At 33.6% G+C, this 22930-nt stretch overlaps 1 protein-coding gene across 2 annotated transcripts in view; it reads right to left on the bottom strand.

Annotated features, from left to right (window-relative positions):
• Positions 1 to 22930, bottom strand: part of LOC126775334 (unconventional myosin-XVIIIa) — a 240144-nt gene that overhangs the window by 160278 nt on the left and 56936 nt on the right. The window contains exon 2 of one of the 2 annotated variants that reach the window (XM_050497183.1): positions 19295 to 20336. The exons of the other annotated variant lie outside the window; for it this stretch is intronic. Within the exon in view, the coding sequence (XP_050353140.1) occupies positions 19295 to 20248 (954 nt within the window). The 5' untranslated portion in view covers positions 20249 to 20336. The remainder of the gene's footprint in view (positions 1 to 19294; positions 20337 to 22930) is intronic. 2 annotated transcript variants of the gene reach the window in all.

A 22930-nucleotide genomic window follows, 5' to 3' on the forward strand; every position in this document is an offset into this window, starting at 1 on the left:
AGATTTAATAACATACAGTTTATCTGCTTAAAAACATAACATAAATTATATTATAGGCACTATTATTTGAAACAATAATATTAATATATGTATAGCCAATAAACAGTGTTCATTAAAAAGCGTTCTTATAACAATGTTAACTATTTAAAGAGAACACATTTTAGGGCGAGAAGATAAACGACTCCGTTTAACTACACTTAGCAGGTGTTTTAGACCAACGGCTGTGAATATTCGACCTACTAAATACACTTGTTAAGTTTTATCGCAAACGGACAACGTTCGTTTCATATATTGAAATAGAACAACGATCAAGTTTAACACAAAAATCATTTTTAAACATTTAAAATTTAAAGAAAACAAAATAGTTTACTACTCTATTAATTAACAACATTTAAAAGATAATAAAACAACTGTTATGCAATACGATACGTTCATTATCTTATTTTCTGTTATAACAATAGATATAACATTGAATAAATGTTTACGCCGATGTAATAATATCCTCCAGACCGATTTCGGTCACGGCGGCCAATCTCAAGAGAGATTAGCCAACTGCGTAGGAGATATTATAGGGCACAAGTGTGTGCGCAAACACAGGTGCACTCTCTATTCCCCAACTCTCATAATCCGATGGGACGGCAATCCGACACGACCGGAAAGAGTTCAGGCGCAGGATCAACGGCTTTACTTGCTTTCCGAGGTACGGGAGTGTACACACTTCCAACTTCCAGATTCCGGGTTGCTACTGAGAATTTTCTGATAGAAAAACCCAATAACTTTTTATTGGCCAGACCTGTGAATTGAACCCAGGACTTCTGGGTCTGCGGCCTTATATCAAGCCACTAGACCAACGAGGCAGCCGATGTAATATCGGGGGATCAAACGGTAAATTACATTAAGGAATAGCTTTCTTCTGTTCATAAAACTGTAATTTATTTGAACACTTTAGGTTAAACACTTTTACAATACACATTCATTGGCGAACCTAGACAGCACGATTTAGGAATATGACAAATGCAAAGGCATCTATCGCTACCGAGTAGTAATATACGCCATTATAAAATAGAAGAATTGACTTCAAATTCAGCATAGTTAGTACTTTCGCGACGTAGACGCTCATCAAAAACGGATTTTCCGTAAGAAATCCGTGAATCCATACGTCGCGTTTGGGATTATTTTGTTATAAAAGATGATACTATGATATAAGACTGCCCACATAAGGATTTATATTATTACACATTGTTTTTAGAGCTACACATAAAAACCTTCTTTACTTTGTAGATACTGTGTAAGAACCTTTAAGTTAGATTCAAGTTAGCATTCTTTATAAAACAATAAGTATCTTGAATCGCAAAAGAAACCGTAAAAATAGAGCTGGTACTCAAATAGTTTAAACAAAAGATACTGCTTATATGATGATATTAGTCATTCATAACATATACCGTAAATACTATACAGATTTTTTTTTTTTTTTGATAAAATTATATCATGTAATTTCGAAAAGAAATAAACGTAAATTAATTAATTTCAATAAAAAAAACATAGTCATATTTAATCCTTTAACTGAAATGGTTTTTAACTTATTGCTAGGACGAGTAGCTTCGCGACATAATTAAAATATGACACAAATATATGTTATGTATTACTTCTCTATAATATAAAAAAATGAATTATAAATACGAATAAAGGACCTAAAAATTCAGTTATATTATCCACAGAACCATCACGGTTTAATGTTATTAGTTATTAAGTTAACTTCGTTATTGTTCGAACAAAGTTCAAGGGCTATGACCAAACTAAGACAGGCCATGTCGGCATTACAACGAAAAATTTAATATCAAACGAACTGTGTCAAATGCAACGGTTCTTGTATAACCCCGACCTCTAGAATGCCCAAGATGTCACTTTCAATCAAAATTTACATAATAAACTCATAAATTTCAAATATGAATACACACAAACAATAACATTGAGTGGTTTCCGGCACAATAGAACCACCCCATTTCGACCTGTAGTGTCGTAAGAGTTGACTCAGGAATTTTATCGTGGTAAGATCACCTAACTATATTTACCCCTATCGCTGTGGTTATTCGTACAGTGGATTGACCCTACGCAGCATTAGCTTCCTCAAAAAGAGTTGACGTCAAAAAATCCGACGGAGAGCGTATTTTAATTCGATCAAACTATAGGCTTGCGCAAGACGAAAATCATGTATAAAAGATAATGGTGAGCTCTAAGTTAGAACGCGTTTGCTTAAATGATGCCTATTCACTCTTATTTGGAAGGTACTCAGGAAACACAGAAGCTGGAAAATTGTTCCACACTCTAGCAGTACGTATAAGAAACATTGAACTAAAACGCTTGGTCCGTGCAGAGAAATTCCTTCAATGTCACAAGACACTGCGCGGACCACAAATATTTAACGTAAAAAAATACAAATATAATACTGAATGCCTCGTTTCTGTAGTTCGCTTATAAGTTCATACTGAGTTACTTGGTTTGTGTGTTGAAAAATTCTCGAAATCCATCAAAAAATCTACAAAAATCACTTTGTTCAAATCCTAACAAACTGTAAATAAATATAAATTTAACAGGAACTAAATAAGATATCGCCGTAGGACAAGACAAGACAATTCAAGGCTGGTGTTTCAGCATTTATCGAATGGTACATTTATAACAGCGCCGTCAAGTTGTGGCCCACTTTAGCATTTCAACAATAGATACAAAACGCTGACAGTCAACAACGTTGACACAAGCACTAAATAACAACCGGATTTCTGTTCTTGCACCTATCAGGAATCTGGACACCGAAACGGACCTTATTTATTTAGGTTAGGTGAATATTTAAGCACGTTCAACACTATCGCAACACTATCAACGCTTTCAATAATGTAAATAGAAAATCGTTTGATTTATTTACAATTGTTACGTGTAAAAGATCGTTAATGCCCTAATGTTGAGTAAAGGATTTCCCTTTTGACAAGTAGGTTATCTATATAAGTATGTATTTACAAAAGAAAAATAGTGTATGTAGTATATCAGTTATCTAGGTTTCCATAGTACAAGCTCTGTACAAGCTTAATTTGGGATCAGATGGCCGTGTGTGAAAAATGTCCCAGGATATTATTATTAGTACAGTACAGCACGACATGAATAATAAAAATAAAATAACTTCATTACCTAACACTTCAACATCTCGGTTTATAAAAAATAATTCTAAAAAAAAATAAACATGATACTATTACCAAACATCGATTTATTGACCGTTTTACATAACTGCAGAAAACCGAATAGAAAGGTCAATATCTTTAATCGATACGCGAGCGAGTGGGTTCATTCGTCCATATATATGTATTCCTACATATGACGCAATCTCAAATCTTTATAAATAAGGTAACAAACGATTAATCTTGTTACGCATGTAACATGAACATCAAATTTGTACACATATATTTCATCAAGAATATATATATTCATTAATATTGTAATTAATAAAAATTAATGATACTGAAAAAAAAATTATGCAAAGATAGAAAGACGTACTGCCAAATGTCTTTATTTTCAAGTAAACAGACACAAACAATAAATCAAATAAAGATAACAACAATAAACATATGCATACACAATGCCGTAATTATGACAAAAAATAAATTATCTATATCACAAAATCAATGTTGTAAAAAAATTAACGACGTGGAAGACAGGTTTTAAAACATTATATAGTTCAAACGCAATTTCAAAAATAGAACGAGTGACCTCTGACCGGCGTGTAACTGTCAGAAGTATCGAAACGAAACGATACCATCATATACATTTAATATCAGTACGCTAATCACATAACAGCTGCTCCTACCGAAATCATATCAAAATAATCACTTCGTATACATTCACTGAGCCATAGAAGTTTCAAAACTTATTCTATACGTAGAGAAAAATTAAACGAATTAGCACTGAAATGTGAAAATATTATTAACTTTTTTTTTTTTATTTCACTTTGACAATGGTCGTAAACGGAGTGTCTGCAATTTGACGTTATTGATATTTTTTACGAGATGTATTATTAAGAGAAAGGTGCCAACTCCCAATGCGACGATCGGTGCAACCTCATGTTGCATCATTGGATGTATTGACAGTGACTGACCTAATCATAATACTAATATGAAAAATTAAAGTTTTATTTGTTCCAGATTAACGTAAAAACTCTTCTAATCTACTCGATATTAAACTAAACATTATGATATATTTTAATTTCAGAAAGAACACATAGGCTGTGCAGTTTATTAATAAGATATTTATTTTTCGAGTATCCACCAATTCACAATGAAGCAGCATGGTGGAATAAACTCCAAACCTTATCCTCAAGACGCTTGTTGCTATTAATAAAATCAATTAATTTTATATATTTTTTTGATAATAAGATAATTCTATAAAAATATTTATTATATAAATATATTATTATTAAATACTGTTGCATATTTCTTTTGTATAATATACATAAAGGGAACATTTAATTTCTCTACTCGCGGCAAGGTCGTTAAGACATTAGAAATCCGTCGCATGGTGACCATATAAATATGGAAACCTGTTACTCGATATGGCAATCATTAAGTCAACTGGTATTCAATTATGACTTAATTGTTATCCAGATGAAAGGCGTGATAGACCCACCTAGACATATCTTGACATTGAACGATACGAGCCATTTGTGGGGACATTTTTTATTTACTGACACTTACTTATCTAGTAACAGCCTGTTAATATCCCACTGCTAGGCTAAGGCCTCCTCTCCCTTTTGAGAAGGTTTGGAGCTTATTCCACCACGCTGCTCCAATGCGGGTTCGTAGAATATACAGGTAGGTGCAGGTTTCCTCGCGATGTTTTCCTTCACCGTCAAGCACGAGATGATATATAATCACAAATTAAGCACATGAAAATTCAGTGGTGCTTGCCCGGGTTTGAACCCACGATCGTCGGTTAAGATTCACGGGTTCTAACCACTAGGCCATCTCGGCTACACTTACTTATACACCACCACAAATCATGCTCGATGGTGTGTACTGATCGCATTCTATGGTGGAAAGCGCTTGCCTAGTGCAGGCATATCTCACAGACTAACCACCTGCGCAGGAGTTATTTTATGCGCAATCACAGATCCACTTCTTATTGCCTTACTCTCATCCCGATGGGACGGCAGTGCGATACGAAAGGAGAGAACAGAAAGGAAACAACATAGCGGCTAGCACTTGTAGGGAAATTAGTACTTAATATTTACTCCACTTGTCTGATACATTAGTTTTTTAAACTTTTAATAACAGAATTGTTTTTTTTTATTTAGAATAGGAAGGCGGACGAGCATATGAGCCACCGGATGGTAATTGGTCACCAATGCCCATAGACATTGGCATTGTAAGAAATGTTAACCACCGCTTACATCACCAATGCGCCACCGACCTTGATGACTACGATGTTATGTCCCTTGTGCCTGTAATTACACTGGCTCACTCACCTTTCAAACCGGAATACAACAATACCAAGTACTGCTGTTTTGCGGTAGAATATCTGGTGAGTGGGTGGTACCTACCCAGATGAGCTTGCACCAAGCTCTACCACCAGTAGAGCTTTGTGTAGAGCAAGCTTGCCCTAATTAATATGATAGTTAAAGAAAATATTTCAAATAAAGATGTTGAAAAACATTCGGTCATATAATCATTCGGAACTCTTGTTTGTTTAAAGTTAACTCTTATGCAAATGATATTTACGTTTAGGCGGTTTCTTGAATTCATAAAAAAGGCAATAGTTATAACTTAAGCTGTTTATGTAGCGGTTTTCGGTAGATCATATCAAAGTAAAAACGATAAAGTTTCTTTTGAGAAAGGCGTGGAATACATAACATAATCTGCGTTAGTTTTATAATTTTATTTATGTTACAATTTACGTTTTAAATAACTCATCAACTAAATTAATCATGTTTATGATTTAACCAAATTAAATTAAAAATATTTTTTTTTTCCAGAAAATTGAAAACACTAAACCGTCACGACTTGATACTTGATAAAAAAAATGTATAATAGATCTTTGATGGTAGATTTTTCACTAAATTAATATGCTTCTATAGATTAAGGTAAGGTAAGGGTAAGGGAGTCAGGTAATAGGTAAAAACAGTAGCCCATGTCCTTCTTAGGTTTCAGGCTTGCTTCATATCAAAACTCCTCAAAATGAATTTAGTCGTATAGCCGTAAAGGCGTAACAGACAAACAGAGTAACTTTCGCATTAATAATATTAGTATGGATAAAAATACTTTTTATAATATATATAATCTTGTATTGAATCAAACGAGTGAAACGATTCTGACGCGATAAAAAATACGTTTGTGTGCGCATCAACGCGTGTATATATTCTGCCGCGTTTATGCTAATACTGAGTAGCACTTGATTTCAAAGCTAATTGAATATCCAAATGTAATCACAATCATATAACTTTGACACCTACAGCTTGTTTCATACACGGAGCATATAAAGTGTTTATTATTATTAGTGCATAGCTAATCCCGACACGGAGTTATCGCCTATAGAATACTTATTAGGTTAAGGCAGGAAGCGTGGACGTGTGAGCATTCCAACGCCATAAACTATAGCGCGGCCATTTTTAGAATCACATACATTTCAAAAGAACATTTATTTTTGTCTGGTGTTTTTAAATGTAAAGGATTACTTTAAGTCCTTAATACACATAATGTATAAATAATTTTATTGCAACTGTTCACTTATGGTTAACTATACATACTTCATGTACTTATTGTCTCACTTTACTTCTTTACTAATGTTATAATGCGAAAGTGAGTTTGTTTGTTTGTTACGCTTTCACGTTTTAACTACTAAACTGATCATTATGAAATGTTGCATACACAATATCAGGAGTACATAGGGTACTTAACAATCCCTCCCATCACACGCAGCCGGTGCCGAGAGCGGTATCTAATATTATATACCTAGTTGGAAAAAAAAACTATGACTAACATCATAGAAATCGGCATTATTTCATTTCTTTTATTATTATTTTTATATTATAGACAGGCCGAAGAGTAATGAGCATCTAATGTTAAGTGGTCACCACCGCCCATAGACATTGGTGATGTAAGAAATAATAACCATTCCTTACAACGCCAATGCGCCACCAACCTTGGGAACTGAGATGTTATGTCCCTTGTGGTTGTAGCTACACTGGCTCACTCACCCTTCAAACAGGAACGCAACAATAATACTAGCAGTAACAATACTAGCGGCAGATTATCGAATGAGTGGGTGATACCCACGCAGACGGGCCTGCACAAAGCCCTACCACCAGGCTCCATTGAACCTGTATGGTCTTACGATAATATTTTACATTTTCCAAATTGAAGACATACTACTTTTATATTTTATTCCGCAATATATTGTAACTTTCAGTGTCAAAGCTTTTATTATGTAGTACGTTCAAGCCACAAAATACGATTGTTACCTACTAAGGACTTCCATCTCCTATCCACCATTGTAGTTACCGTTACAATGCCTTATGAAAAATCTAAAAATAGATTTCAAACTCGTAAAGATTTTAAGATAAAAAAAACATAAAGCGAATGAATAAAAAATATACTAATCCTTAATAGAGTTGGGATCTAACGTGTGCGGTGAATTATTAATTTACTTTTTTTTATATAATAGGAAATGATCCGCTACGTGCCCACAGTGCGTTTGATCGTATATTATAACGCATGCATTTGTATTCTGCATCGCAGTATGCAACCATCATTTCCTCTATCCGTTCCATGCATCTTCCGTACATGTGATGGTGGACCGCAGTGATACACAGATCGACAAAAAATATATTTATATATTCATGGGGATCCGTGACGATTTTCATTCATGAATATATGTTTTCAGAACGAAACTTATTTGGGCTCAACTTTTGGGAGAAGCATTGGACTGACGTAATGTATACAATTACGTTTAAAGTACTGAATCATCTGCTGTCCATCGACAAGTTTAATTAAAATATTGACGTGTTTCGGTTGAAAGGGTACGTGATCCTGTGAGGAGCACATTGACAGTGTCAAGAGTCGGTTGGACATCTTGCAGTCGTGTCTATTGTCAGAAGTAAAAACTGCTTGACCTGACAAGGATAGGTTTAATAAATATTAATACACTCGTCGCCCAAGTTATCTACCAAAATCAGCTCTATAAAGTTATGCGTGTATTTGCGTCGAACTGTGGACATGTTGACAATACCTTATTATTCGATACCTCACTCACGAGCTAGTCCAACTGGTTTTTGGCGTTAGTGATTTTATGACTTAATTTGAACTCTCAATAGTTACGACATGGAAATTACTAAATAGGATATCTTGTAATACATTGTCATGTAATCATAATATCGTTTCAAATAATGTTATTATTCTCACCATTTACCTTCTCTTACCCTTTGTTAAAATAAACAAACCCTTACTTTGAGTATTAATAAAACAGAATGATAATATTGAGAGCCGCGATTCCTTAATGGACACATGCTCCTAAGGAATATTCACTAAATGGAGCGGGTTTTAGTCCGTCATGTAACAGTGGACAAAAACATCGCAAAAAAAAGATATGGGATGGAATTCTGCCAAATGTGTTTCATAAAACCCATTAAGCAGTGTGGAAAAGTAAGCTTTAAAACTTCTTTTCAATAGTAACCTTAGTCAACAATTAGACATTTACTGACTGTCACTTTCAATACGATACAAATATCACAATATTTGTTTAGCCATCGAGTCGAATCACAAAGTCCTGGGACAATAAAACACATTGATTTTATATATGTAGATTGTACACTCTCAGAAGAAAACCAGAAGTTAGGAAGTAAGCTTTAGACAGCGTTTTAAACTGTAGGTCCTTAGGCTGACCTCCTTTTACTAGGGATAAAAGCGTTCAGTGTTTACAAAAACATTAGTATATTAAGAGTATACTATAGTGTAGTAATGTTGTTTATTCACTCAGAATAACATTATTATAAGTCATCAAAACTAGATTGAAAAAGAAAAATGCACATTAAATTTTTTCATATAACTTAAAACAAAACAATATTAAGTCAATGTTTAATTTCAATAAATGTCTAAGATATAACAACATCCACTCCAATTCAAAATAAACAGAAGCCCATCAGTATTGCATTCTAAGGAAGCGTTTACATAATGCAACGCGAGCACTCAAAATACACTGAAGCTAATAGACTGACTCACTCACATCTCAGCCACTCATCTCGCAATATCAATCCCATTCATTGCGATCGATTGATCTCGCAGATTGAATGTTTAATACGTTTCAATCATTTATATAATGAGCTTGGATTTTAGATAACACATTCTATAAATAAGGTGTTATTATAATGTCTAGGAAATAATTTAAACCAGAACTAACTTTAAGCAAATTAACGAACTTATGCTATAATAATATAGTTAGGGAGATTACTTGATCCATATAACAGCGTCATTAAAAAAAAGAAACGCGCTAATTTATAAATCGCCATTTTGTAATTGGACAAAAAGGTTAATTAATTAATTAATTATTGACGCGACTTGTGATTTGTTTAATGTATTCAATTGTATTATTTGGATTTTTAAGAGTGAGTGATGATGGTAATAATTTAGTGAGTTATTTACATCAATATGATTTGATGTTCTATTTTTAAAAATACCAATTCAAGATTTTACATATAATATACTACATGCTCAAGGGGCATAACATCATCGTTCCAAGGTTGGTGGCGCATTGGCGATGTAAGGATTGGTTAATATTTCTTACATCTCCAATGTCTATGAGCGGTAGTGACCGCTTAACATAACAGATGGCCCATTTGCAGATACGCCTCTATATAACACAAAAAAATGCTATCGTTACAAGTTTACATCGCATTCCAATAAAAAACCACGCAATAATTTTTTAATGTAGGTTTTTAAATTAAGCTACATGAGATCGACATGAAAGAGCTTAATTCGTAGCTTAAGGCTCGAGGCTAAGGCCTCATCTCCTTATTGAAGAGAAGGTTTTGAAGCTTGTTCCACCACGCTGCTCCAATTCGGGTTGATAGAATAGTTTACTTTACTTTACTTTACTTTAATACTTTATTGTACATCACACCACAAAGGGAAAAATACGAAACATGTATATTGCCTAAATAAATGTGCAATTATGGCGACCTTATCGCTACACAGCGATCTCTTCCAGGTAACCGAGTGTAAGTTATTACAGATAGGATATGGGGTAGGTGGTGGTATGAATAAAATAATATTAATATTTAATTAAAACAAAACCAATTATTAAATGTAAATATAAAATACACATATTATACATACATATATAATATAAAACAATTTATATATATAATATAAAATACACATACTGTACATATATCCATAAATAAATTATATTATCAGTACATACAAAATTATAGGTATATGATATAAATACATACTATATACGGCAACAACGAATATCCGAAAGAAGTCCTCAAATATAACAAAAAAAAGAAAAGCAAATGAATAATACAAGAAATACTGAAATAAAAGTAATTATTGGTGATAAGGCATTTGAGACTAAAAGTGATCTTTCACAAGTTTTTTAAAAATATTTATATATTTGGCCTCCCGAATATTTATAGGAAGATCGTTCCAGAGTTTAATAGCCTGAATTGTAAAAGAATTATTATAAAATGATTATTTATGTTCGGGCATCTTTAAAATCCATCTCTTCACAGAACGAACTACTTCTCCAGGATGTCCTAAAAATAAAAATTTCTCCTTCAAGTAAGGGAAAGTATAAGGGTGAGACAACACGCAGTACATAATAGACAGGATGTGCATATTCCGGCGAAGTCGAATGGGTAACCAATTAAGACGAGAAAAAAATTGTGAAATGTGGTCAAATTTGCGTTATTCAAATGTAAACCGAATAAATGTATTTTGAAGTCTCTCAAGCTTAGTTAATTGGTCTTCGGTTAAGTCAACAAAGCTTGCGTCAGCATAATCAAGGATAGGAAGGAGTAGAGTCTGTGCGAGCATAGTTTTAGTAGGAATTGGAACAAAATGTCGAAAACGACGCAAAGACCTCAGCGCAACAAACACCTTCCTGCTGATCTCATTTACATGGCGAGTCCAGCTAAGAGTATTATCATGGAAAACTCCCAAGTTTTTAACACAATCGCAATAAGGGATGACAATATTGTCAAACATTATTGATTGCAAGGAAGACCATTCAACTTTTGATAATTGTTTCCGGCTGCCAATTATTATGGCTTGAGATTTGCTAGGGTTAACATTAAAACCAAAAGATTTACTCCACTCAAGAATGGTATTGAGGTCGTTATTAATCCTTGCATAGCTGACGGAATATTCTCCAAAGTCGACTGGGTGTAAATCTGAAAATCGTCTGCATACATGTGGTAGATAGAGGAATGAGAGAATAGGCATGTGTCAGAATTTCTTCATGATGTTTTCTTTCACCGTCAAACACGAGATGAATTATAAACACAAATTTTCAGCCATAACTAACAGTATATATTCATAAAATAACACGTGTAGTCAAACTGCCTCTAAAAATGCATTTTTATTGAAATACGTGTCAGGCAGAGTGAATACTTAGACAAACCAACTTTTGAACGTGAATTGAAATGACATCGTGGTCGTGATTTAAACTAATCTATGGCATTCATTATGGATTCGTGATAAAATAATATAACCGAATTTATGATCATAATATAGTGAAGCGATTAGCAAATCGCATGGAATATGTATAGCTGAGATCTGTTTATCTTGATTATTACTTTCTTATATTCTCCTTCCGTCGGAATATAATATACAATAAAAGCTTAAAACAGTTATTTATATATATATAAATATATTATATTGTCATGACTGATCCATCAACGCTCACCTTGAACAATAAGCCATGTATATAGACATAATTTGAAGGATTTTATTCTAATGTAAGTTTTTTTTTTAAATTTAGAATAGGTAGAATTATTGATGATCCGTTACTATAGATCCAGAGGACACAAAGTCCTACAAGAAGATAATCCGTGTTAATACCATTTACGATTGCATTACATGTTTATAGTAATATCGATAGATCGATATCTAATAGACGTGTTATTCAAATTTGATCCTTAACAACATGTTAGATTTACCTGTACTTACGTCAGCAACATATTAAATCGTCCACGTACCTATAGCTTGTGTTAACGTTCAAGGATTCAAAATCAAGCGTTATATTGAAAACAAAACACGTCAACAATGGATGATATTTCCACGAAGAACGGCGTAGCGAATTGTGACATTAATGGACAATAGACTCCATAACATGGCAAAATAGTATACAGCCGAGATGGCCCAGCGGTAAGAAAACGTGAATTTTAACCGATGATCGTGGGTTCAAACGCGGGCAAGCACCACCGAGTTTGTGCTTCATTTTTGATTATAATTCATTTCGTGCTTTACGGTGAAGGAAAACATTGGGAGGAAATCTGCATGTGTCTAATTTCACTGAAATTCTGCCAAACGTTTATTCCACCAAACCGCATTGGAGCAGCGTGGTGGAATAAACTCCATACCTTCTCCTCAAAAAAGAAAGAGAGCCTTGGCCCTTGATATATCTCTAAAAGTATTTTCAATGGCGTATTTACTAGTCAAAACTAGTTCTTAGTTAGAATGTAACATAAATACATCTTTAAAATTACCAACATATGTATAACAACAATAGATGTACGAGTAACAGATACTATTTGATTGCTACATTAGAAGCGAGTTGCAATATCAAAAGCCATCGTGTGGGCGTGTCGAGGGATTACTTGCTACTGAATGTTTAATACATAACGGTATTATATATAAACGTTGCTTGGAGGCTGTTTAGTTAAACACTGATTTCTCTCTTTCTGTCATTATTAATTTGCCTTTTAAAAGAAGAAGACTGCATTATTTAACTAATCAACCGCTAAGCAACGTTTATAAGTAAGGCCATATAATATAAATTATATATATAATATAAATTATAAATAGCATGCGTTGTAAGACTTCCTTAAATTTATTTATTAAATGTTTATCGGTAAAACTTGCATATATTTTATATATTGATAGCATTGTACAAAGTTTTAACTCGATCAGTATCATAAACATAAAATATCAATTTGTTAAGTTCGTATCCACACCCAAATTTTCACAATAATTGTCAATTGTGTCGTATCCTTTATGTTTCAGAGTATATTAAAGTCTCGCAGGGGTTACAGCTGAGGCCGTCAGAGCGTCACGGTAGCATGCGATCCCGTGGCGCTCCTCGTTAAGACGGAAAGGGTACCGCTGGTTTTTAGTGGGTATTCCGATGTTCGGGGCGCACTCGAAGCCTTGGACACCGGCGAGCCCCACATAACCCCCCACTGTTCCCGTGGGGGAACCGCGTAACGCGTTTTTCCAGCGTAAAAAAAGGGGTTACAGCTGAGCTTCCTAAAAGTATTACATTGGAAGATTGCCTTATAAGGTAACATATGTTATAAATACGCATAAAAGAAGTATTTTAATTTTATGTACAGTCGATTGCAACGGCGGGAGGGTTACAGATAGATAAACAACTTCGACCTTGAAATTACGTAACATCATTGATCGAGATCAAATCGTTTTTAGCATCAGATGTTATCGGAACTTTGAAAGTAAAATTAAGGTGAATGTGATATGATATTTATGGAATATAGTAGTCGTAGATACGACTTACAATGCTATTAGATAAAATAATTATTTAGAAAATAAATCTCTTTTACTAAAACCTTATTGAAATGGAATGCGAGGTAGTATAAACAACGGTACTGCCCGAATCTGATCCACCTACAATCTTCAGTTAAGATACATATGTACCAGCCCCAGTGGCTATCCATCTACTAGCGAACATTCAATTTATGCGGGATATCTGCTTAGTTTTTCTTCTTGTACGTCAAGCGGTACTTAACGTTGCTCAATGACTCCAACTGATCCCTATCATTACAACCAGTTATAAACACCTCGACAGGCATCCAACGGGATCGTACGGATGCGAGTTCAGCTCTAATTGTACGGCGGAATGAATACGAATCCATTGATTTTAATTAGACGTTAGTTTCAGATGATGTTCAACAGATTAGATAGTGTCCGAGATGCGCTGCACTTGTGGCATATTTATCGTCACGTGATGTAATCATAGCTGGAGCTAAACCAGTTCACACCTCGCATCATTTATCAGCTTCATACGGAATCATACGGAACCTTATAATAATATACGAATATTTTTTGTGTAATTCACGATTGACTTATCAAAACTAAACTAAACTTTATTCGAGTAGGCTCTTGGTTTTTTATTACAAGTAGTGTTTCTTGTCATTTTACAAAATTACATGAAACTAGTTTTATCTTGCGGCTTCGCCCGCTTTTAAGGGTGGGGGAGCTGTTAGGTATCATATACAAAAGTAAAGTAACTACCCCAAGAACGTGCGGGCAAAAACTAGTGATATTTATACCAATAGCTAGGGCGATCGCTTGTAAGATTTGAAGTTGTGCTGCAACGCCATCTAGCGGCGACTTAACAAAACAAAGTTTAAAAACCTCCATGAAAAAAGACTTATAAGTTGCAACTTTCACGTTCAAACAATGCCGAAGCCTATTAATCATCACCCCCGCCGATCCACTACGTGCTTACTTACCGACGTCAATGATGATGATGAGGCTTCAACCCCAAATAAATATTAGAAGATTACCTGTAACAAAAACCATATACATATAAGATTGGTATTTATAATATCACGAATGATTGACGAACAAAAAAATATACAATGTTGTCAGTTTAACTACAATATAATATTTTGTTTAACAACAACAAATATGTCTCGCATGTAGGAGATAAATTATTCATGACATTAATTCTGACCTTAGAATAGAGTAAATGACGCCCTTCTAATTATTGTCGACATCTGTTGAACTTACAGAATCTTAGAAAAACCGACGGCCTTACTTATAAATTTTGCTTAACGGTTAGTTAGTTTTAGTTAAACATTGAATTTGCTCTTTCTGTCAAAACCATTCCAATTCCATTCGATCATTATTAAAAACCCAGTCGACCATCAACGACTGAATCTCGACTCAGACTCGACTTATGTGTCTAATATATTATTTCATAGTATTTCTAAATACGAATTATATTAATAAAATCTAGATGTATGTAATGATTAAATAAATATCAACTATAAACAGCTTTCTTAGTTTAACAATAATTATAATTTTAAATGAGCATCTCTTGTATACATATATTGTGTATCTTGGAAACGGCTGTACCGCCTTGTTTAATTTTTTTTACAAAAATAAATTATTACCACTAATTATTACTGGAGCCGAGCGAAGATATGTCGCCCAGGTACTATGTCATAGTATGTTAACTATGTCAATGTGAATTATCACACACGACGTAATATTAGCATAGTTCGTTATCAAAACGACTTTGACTGTCTCATCGGTCTAGTGGCTCGCAAGGTTGCAGATCTCGACGTTCTGGTTTATCATTTCTTTGCCTCGGAAATCACGCCATCCTCTTTCTCATTTTAGATTTATAAATACCATGAGATTATGAGAGTGAGGTAAGAGAGTGCACCTGTACGCAGACACTTGAGCTTTATATCTCCTGTGCAGATGTTAATGCCCTTTGACAATGGTGTCTGAAATCGGTCAGAAGGGTATTATTACCATCAAAATGTAATTACAGAACGAATGACCCGTTGAATAAACTACACGACAATACAGGCCATAGTACGATTACGATATCTCTGGCGCCTCAACTTGACCACTGGATTACGGATAATTGCCGAAAAGAACACGAAAATCAAGAATAATAAATAAATTTTATCGTTGAGAGTCTTAGTTTTGGATATACTATCCCCTTACAACTCCCGGTACTAGACATTGCCTCATTCCTGAGATATTGAACATCTTGTAATTCTAACTTCTACATAAGTAATTTTTGAAACCGCAATTCTCTCTGGTCCTTTGCCGTTCATAGCAAAGCACACGCAAACTGTAAAGCTATTCTTGGTTTTCATATTTTTTTCGACCACATTCCGTAATTCAAGGTACAAATTGTGGCGCCACAGATATCGTTATTTCCCCAATCCATCAATGAAATGAATAATATAAAAGTGTTAATAATGGATATTGATATAGGGCAGGAGTTTTTAAAACTTTCCATTGAAAATGTCATCAAAATGAGGAGAACATAATTAGCACCAAAACTAACGAAAATTATTATAGAGGTATGCTCACGAACACTCCGACTACAAATGTAAATATCTTAAATTTCGCAATAGTATTCGGTGTAGGAGACATATTATACGCAAGATTAGCATAGTGGTGACGTTACGACATAGCATTGTTTGCTGATGTCGCTAAGCAATTCAATTACAAGTCAGTGCCACTGCGCAAACCTTTATCTTATGTTAAGCTTGTGATTGATCATAATGCATATTCTATTAACAAGATCGTAATTGATTCAAATTGATTAAATTATTATAAATATTTATCTCTTTCAATTTTTGATGAAACAATTCAAGAAGGTCACAAGGACATGCTATTTGAGATCGTTTTGAGGATTACATTGAATAACCTTTAAGCTAAGCTTAATTGACGAAACCAAAATATTGCTGTAACTGGATATATTGTTTATATAAATATAAGTCCTTTAATTATGGAGTTTATATTTAAATATTATATACAAATAGAAGATATCAGTACAACAATGCTATTCTGTAAGATTTCTTCGTATCTGATTCATTTAATATTAAAAACTGTTATATTTTGTTACGTGTATCCTTCAAATGTTATAAATCATTATTATATTCAAAGTCACATATGGAATTCTGATATAACATAATAGGTATATATATTAATAGGCGATAAAATTCATTAAACAGAAAAATTCTAAGAAGTCAAACTCAAAAAACATTTCAAGTCCGTATACGGTAATTTAGAATCGCCAAATGGCTAACAGGCACAAATTCCCTGTATGAGTCAAGCAGACAATCAAGTCGCCCACGCATAGTTTTCTCATCGCCAGGAGCATGCTTCATCTGCAGTTCATTTGTATTCGTGTCTCCAACACCGGTTATGTAAGAACGCCTTGTTACAGAGCTGTGACATTGGCGCGATTTACTAATGTATACGATTCTAATACATTTGCACGATAGACGGTAGACGTAATCGCTTTAGTTTTAAATCCTTTATCATACAAATAATAATACTAACAGATGTAAGTTTGTTCCGGATTCGTACATAGATTCGAAGCTAATGAGATCGATATGGAATTTATATTTTGTTTGTGAATATATATTGTTTGTGATACGTTTAACTGTTCGAAATAAATAATTTAAAAAATAATATTGCACAATACTCGTGTTAAAAATATAATTAAATTAAAACTATTTATTACTCACTACAGTAACAGTAACAGCCTGTTAATGTCCCACTGCTGGGCTAAGGCCTCCTCTCCCTTTTGAGGTGAAGGTTGTGGAGCTTATTCCACCACGCTGCTCCAATGCGGGTTGGTAGAATACACATGTGGCAGAATTTCAATGAAATTAGACACATGCGGGTTTCCTCACGATGTTTTCCTTCACCGTTAAGCACGAGATGAATTATAATCACAAATTAAGCACATGAAAATACAGTGGTGCTTGCCCGGTTTTGAACCCACGATCATCGGATAAGATTCACGCGTTCTAACCACTGGGCCATCTCGGCTTATTATGCCTTACTCACTACACGTATTAAATAATATTTTTTTGAAAAAAAAAAAAAAGGTTTTTTATTGTACAATTTAAATGGGCAAAGTCTTGTATTAAATAGGTAAGTGTTATTCTTTAATATTGAATTGTTTTTATTTCGTACATGTTCTTCTAGTTTGAGTGTGCTCGTGTAATATGTTGGCGATTGTTCAAAAACATTTACAATTTTAATATTGTTATGGTTCTAGCTGCCTTCATGTTGTAACTTGTGTTAATTTAATAACTTAGCATTTAAACTTATCTTCTACATCTTCTTTGTTTAAAAAAACTGAAATCTTATCTGTAATAAGACCTTTGTCCCTAATTGTAATCAGAATTTTATAATATTTATGTACAGTTGTTTAATAAAGTATAAAAAAAATGTGGTAAAATGATTCGGTGATTAGCAAGATTAACCCAGCAGGAGGCGAGCCCCTAGTAAAAAAAGGCTACGGTAATTTGTACTAAACTAAAGATTTTCTATAGGTTATTTAAACGGTGAATGAATTTATTGTATAAAAACAATGTTTTATTATAGAAATAAGAGTCAAGAAAACTATTCATGTACATTTTTTTATGAATTTGTCACTTTAATTTCAAAATATTACAATTTTTTTCCAAAACCAATATACATTAAAAAAATACTTATTTCAATGTATGAATATTATATATACTGAGAACACGAGATAATCAAATATAAAACCCCTTATTTTACTTCATTTAATTAAATTTATTAATTATATTGGATTTACAAATCAAAACATTAATCCTACACACCGAGTATATGGCGCCAACTCGAATTCCTGGAGACGATGTCTTTGAAGTACCCGTAAAATAAATGTGTATAATTTACATCTGTGATAATTGCAATCCAGTACCACCAGTCAGGTTAAAAGCCTTAAACGTGCCACATAATGCCTTTAAACATAGGATAGATACTGTTGTGTAAACTAAAGAATATAATTATGAATTTCATTAAATTCCTATTAGTTTTAAAGTCATAAAATTGGTGAATAAAATATCGCATTACAAGCCTATTCCCTATAGCCTATATTTATAGTTTATAACCAATAGTTATTACTTCCTATGTTTAACATTAAAGTGTTCTGTTAGCTAGGACAAATTATAGTAAAGGTTACTTCTGATTATCAACAGATAGCCGAAGCAAATAGAGGTGTGTTATCGCTATGGGTGGTGAGATAAGATTAGAAGAACTATTTCAAAACTGCCTCTTTGAACGTAATCAAGAGCTTTTATCTCCTAATGTCTGTACAAAGTAACAATAAAATACAATTAACTTTATAAAGTTTGTATCGACAGCGTGACTGCCTCTCCCCGCAATGATATTCAAAATCGTGCGCCCCGTGTCGATAAGGAGACTAATCAAATGTTACCAAATATGTACACTATAATATCGAACCGCGAACGCAGCTCGCGGGTTCGCCTAATCGATGACAGACTTACCTCGTACGGTGGCAGCGTTCGAGAAGACAGCTCGCTCCAGGGCCTTAAGAGGGCACGTTCCGAATCCGCACCATTTGAGGCGAAATTAACTCCACATTTTCTCCAAAGTGAAAGTTCATACAATCTTCGCCACGGTACGCCATCATTCTTCTTTTTCCTAATACTCCCTCGCAGCGATGGCGAACGAACGAACGGCTCATTTAATAGTCCGTTTTTACTTGCACCACGCCAAGGGGGCTTCGTACCGTTAGTACCATTTTTCCCATTGACGTTTCCCGCTGGACCCTTGCGCAAAATTGTATTTTTATTTTGTGATGACTTTTTCTTTTCGTCTATCAGATCAGAGTTACTCAAGTCTGCAGTATTCTTAATACTTTCGGATTTTACTTCTTCAATCGTCACAACACTTGACTTCCTATCTCTAAAACTCCCTCTTGAAGATGTCCTCGAAAATGTATTCTTAAACCGGTCACCGTCTACTTCATCTTGATTGGAAAGAATGCTTTCGTCAGCGTATCGCATGCGTGCTGTTTTCATTAGCGAAGCTTTAGTATTCTGGGAGAACAATCTTTCACAAGGATCTGTCAACTTAGGGTCTGTTCGGCATTTAAATGTTTCGGAATCCGTGTCACTGTGTCCTTCATACGAGCTTGTGCTGTTACTGAAGCTCTTTGCGAGAGATCCGTTATTTTTTGTAAACTGACCGTCATTTTTAACGTCTTCCTTTATTTCTATAAAACAATCGCTTCTAAAGTACTTTTTCGATTGCAAGCTCGTGTTGGAGTCCGATTTATCTAAGGGATTATGTTTGGAGTCAACACAGCCATGTGCGTGCGCTTTACCCGTACAATGTTTGTGTATCTTAGCGAGAGACGCTAGAGTTTTTGTACCACTTGGTGACAAATCGTCCCCACATCTGAGAGACTGCTCGAACGGACCTTGGATGTGAAACATTTTTCTTTCATCCACTTTAACACTAATATGTCATATTATTAAACAAATCACAAGCACTCACATGGTCACTTTTGTGTATTCACTGAAACTTAAGAGAAAAAAGAATAGGTACAAATCGACAAAATAATAATTATGTTATAGTCAATGATATCCTAAAAATCCACAACTAATTCGTAGGGCACTTGGTGCATTTACATATATATACCTATTATAAATACATTTATTGTATGTAAAATGAAAGAATAAAATATAATTACTGACATTTAAGCTCTCATAACAATAACACTATGTCTTCAACAAAAATTAAGATACAATCGTTGTTGAAAAGATTGTTACATCTATCACACTTCAAATTAAACTTTTTCAGTAGAATAACGTATTAGTTAACATTTAATTGTCCATTGAAAAAATACACAAATTGCTGTTAATTTATAAAGAATAATTACATGTATTAAATTAAATTACCTATTGTTATATTTAACGTTCAGTATTTTGTAGTTATGTTGTTAATAATCTCGAGGGTCTTTTACAAGTATTTTCATTTATATAAGAAAATTATTAGAATAAATATTTTATAATTATTCAGTTCAATACGTTAATTGTTGGTCACGTGATAAATCGAATACATATTTCATTTCCGTACATTTTGGCATTTTATATAAACGAAATCGACAATCGCTATGACTCCGTCCAAGTCCGCTGATATCGAATCGAAATTAAATATTCATGTTAGAAATTGTGTCAACGTCGGATTACAGTGACAAAGCGTATACCTCCGCAGTCAGACCGTCCTGCGTTTACTTTTGTATCGTGATGTACCGTAGGACATTGCATAAGATCAAATTCTACAATCAAATTCGGTTATAATGAGCATTAACTATTATTTATTTGTCATCATTTGTTCAAATATTGTCATAAGTATTATTATGATGAAGAAATATACACATATACATACACATTACTGGTGGTAGGGCTTTGTGCAAGCTCGTCTGGGTAGGTACCACCCACTCATCAGATATTCTACCGCAAAACAGCAATACTTGATATTGTTGTGTTCCGGTTTGAAGGGTGAGTGAGCCAGTGTAATTACAGGCACAAGGGACATAAAATCTTAGTTCCCAAGGTTGGTGGCGCATTGGATATGTAAGCGATGGTTGACATTTCTTACAATGCCAATGTCTAAGAGCGTTGGTGACCACTTACCATCAGGTGGCCCATATGCTCGTCCGCCTTCCTTTTCTATAAAAAAAAAAAAAAAAACACATAACATTTAAATATATAGCTAGTTATGTACTTTCTAAATGTACACGCCTACGTGGCCAAGTCTCTGTTAACTCAGTTATCACTGTATAAATATTTAGACTATCGTTATCAGCACTTACTCACACCTGATCGTGGGAATGAGGCTTCACTATCTCATCGATGTTTTGTGGTTCAGATTTAACAAAAACATCTCAAATTATCATCTTTTAAGTGGCGTGATAAGAAAATGAAATCAACTTTTTAGAAAAAAAAAAACTATTCCATATATTAAAATGATTTTAATTGTAATACACTTGGTTATTCTATCAGTAACACTAAAAGTGTGTACAAAAATTTTTTCCACAAATCAATCAGTCAACCGCAATCAGTTTTTCAACTTCAGATGCAAGCTTTGACCTACACATACATACATAATATAAGTTTCTACAAATAAAAATAGAAATTAGTAAAGAGAACATTAAACTTGAAGTGTAACTTAATATAGAAATAGATAAAAAGTCTAATATTTAAATATACGCAAAAGTCAATAACCAAAAATCGTTTATATCGACCGCAAATATTTCGGACACTACAACTAAACACTTTTAGTAAAAGAAAAGCATTAGAAAATAATCATCGTAAGCTGCTTAACCGCCTTTTGTATAGTCAATTGATAATGTACTTTATTGTCGCGTGATACGGTTCAAATACAATTGATCAGGCTCGTCGGGTATTGAAGGTATAGTACGTATGTGTAAATATAGCCTAAATACACGAACGTTGGTCAACATCGCATGCAAATTGGTCTAGCGACACAGATCCCACCTATTCGATAATATTGAAATTGTCGTTGCGTAATCCATCTACAATGTGCGCGCACCTTTCGTTTTCATAAGAAATTGTGACTGGATTTATAATTCACAGATCTTGGTAGGTTGCAATTGACATTTCTTCAGATGTGTGAACAAAATTTACTATTGAATGTCTTTTACAAATATCGAACAGTATCTTGTATGTGTTTTCACTTGACTGTGAATTCAGTTAAGATATATTACTGTATTGTCGGTGACAATAATCAGTCCCATACAAATCGTAGTTAGTCATACTATATATATAAGTAAAAAAAAAACTCGCTAACAAAAAATTAAACAAAATTGGAGCCAATACAAAACAATTTTCAAGCATTTTTATAATTAGTGTTTTGATAATTACTTAAAATCATATATTATATATAAATTTGTTCAGCTGTTATTTATTTAAATTTTAAGTTCTATACCATCATCATCATCGATGTAATTTTTTTTTCTTAACTAAGCGAATAACAAAAAAAAAATTTAAACTTAGAAAATTACTGAAAAATTAACATGAAGAAATATTGACTAAAATATTTATATGTAAATAGACAAAAAGATTCAGTACTATATTCAGCTCTATCGTCAA

This window comes from Nymphalis io, chromosome 18 (genome assembly GCF_905147045.1).
Source record: "Nymphalis io chromosome 18, ilAglIoxx1.1, whole genome shotgun sequence".
In the NCBI taxonomy this organism is placed as follows: domain Eukaryota; kingdom Metazoa; phylum Arthropoda; class Insecta; order Lepidoptera; family Nymphalidae; genus Nymphalis; species Nymphalis io.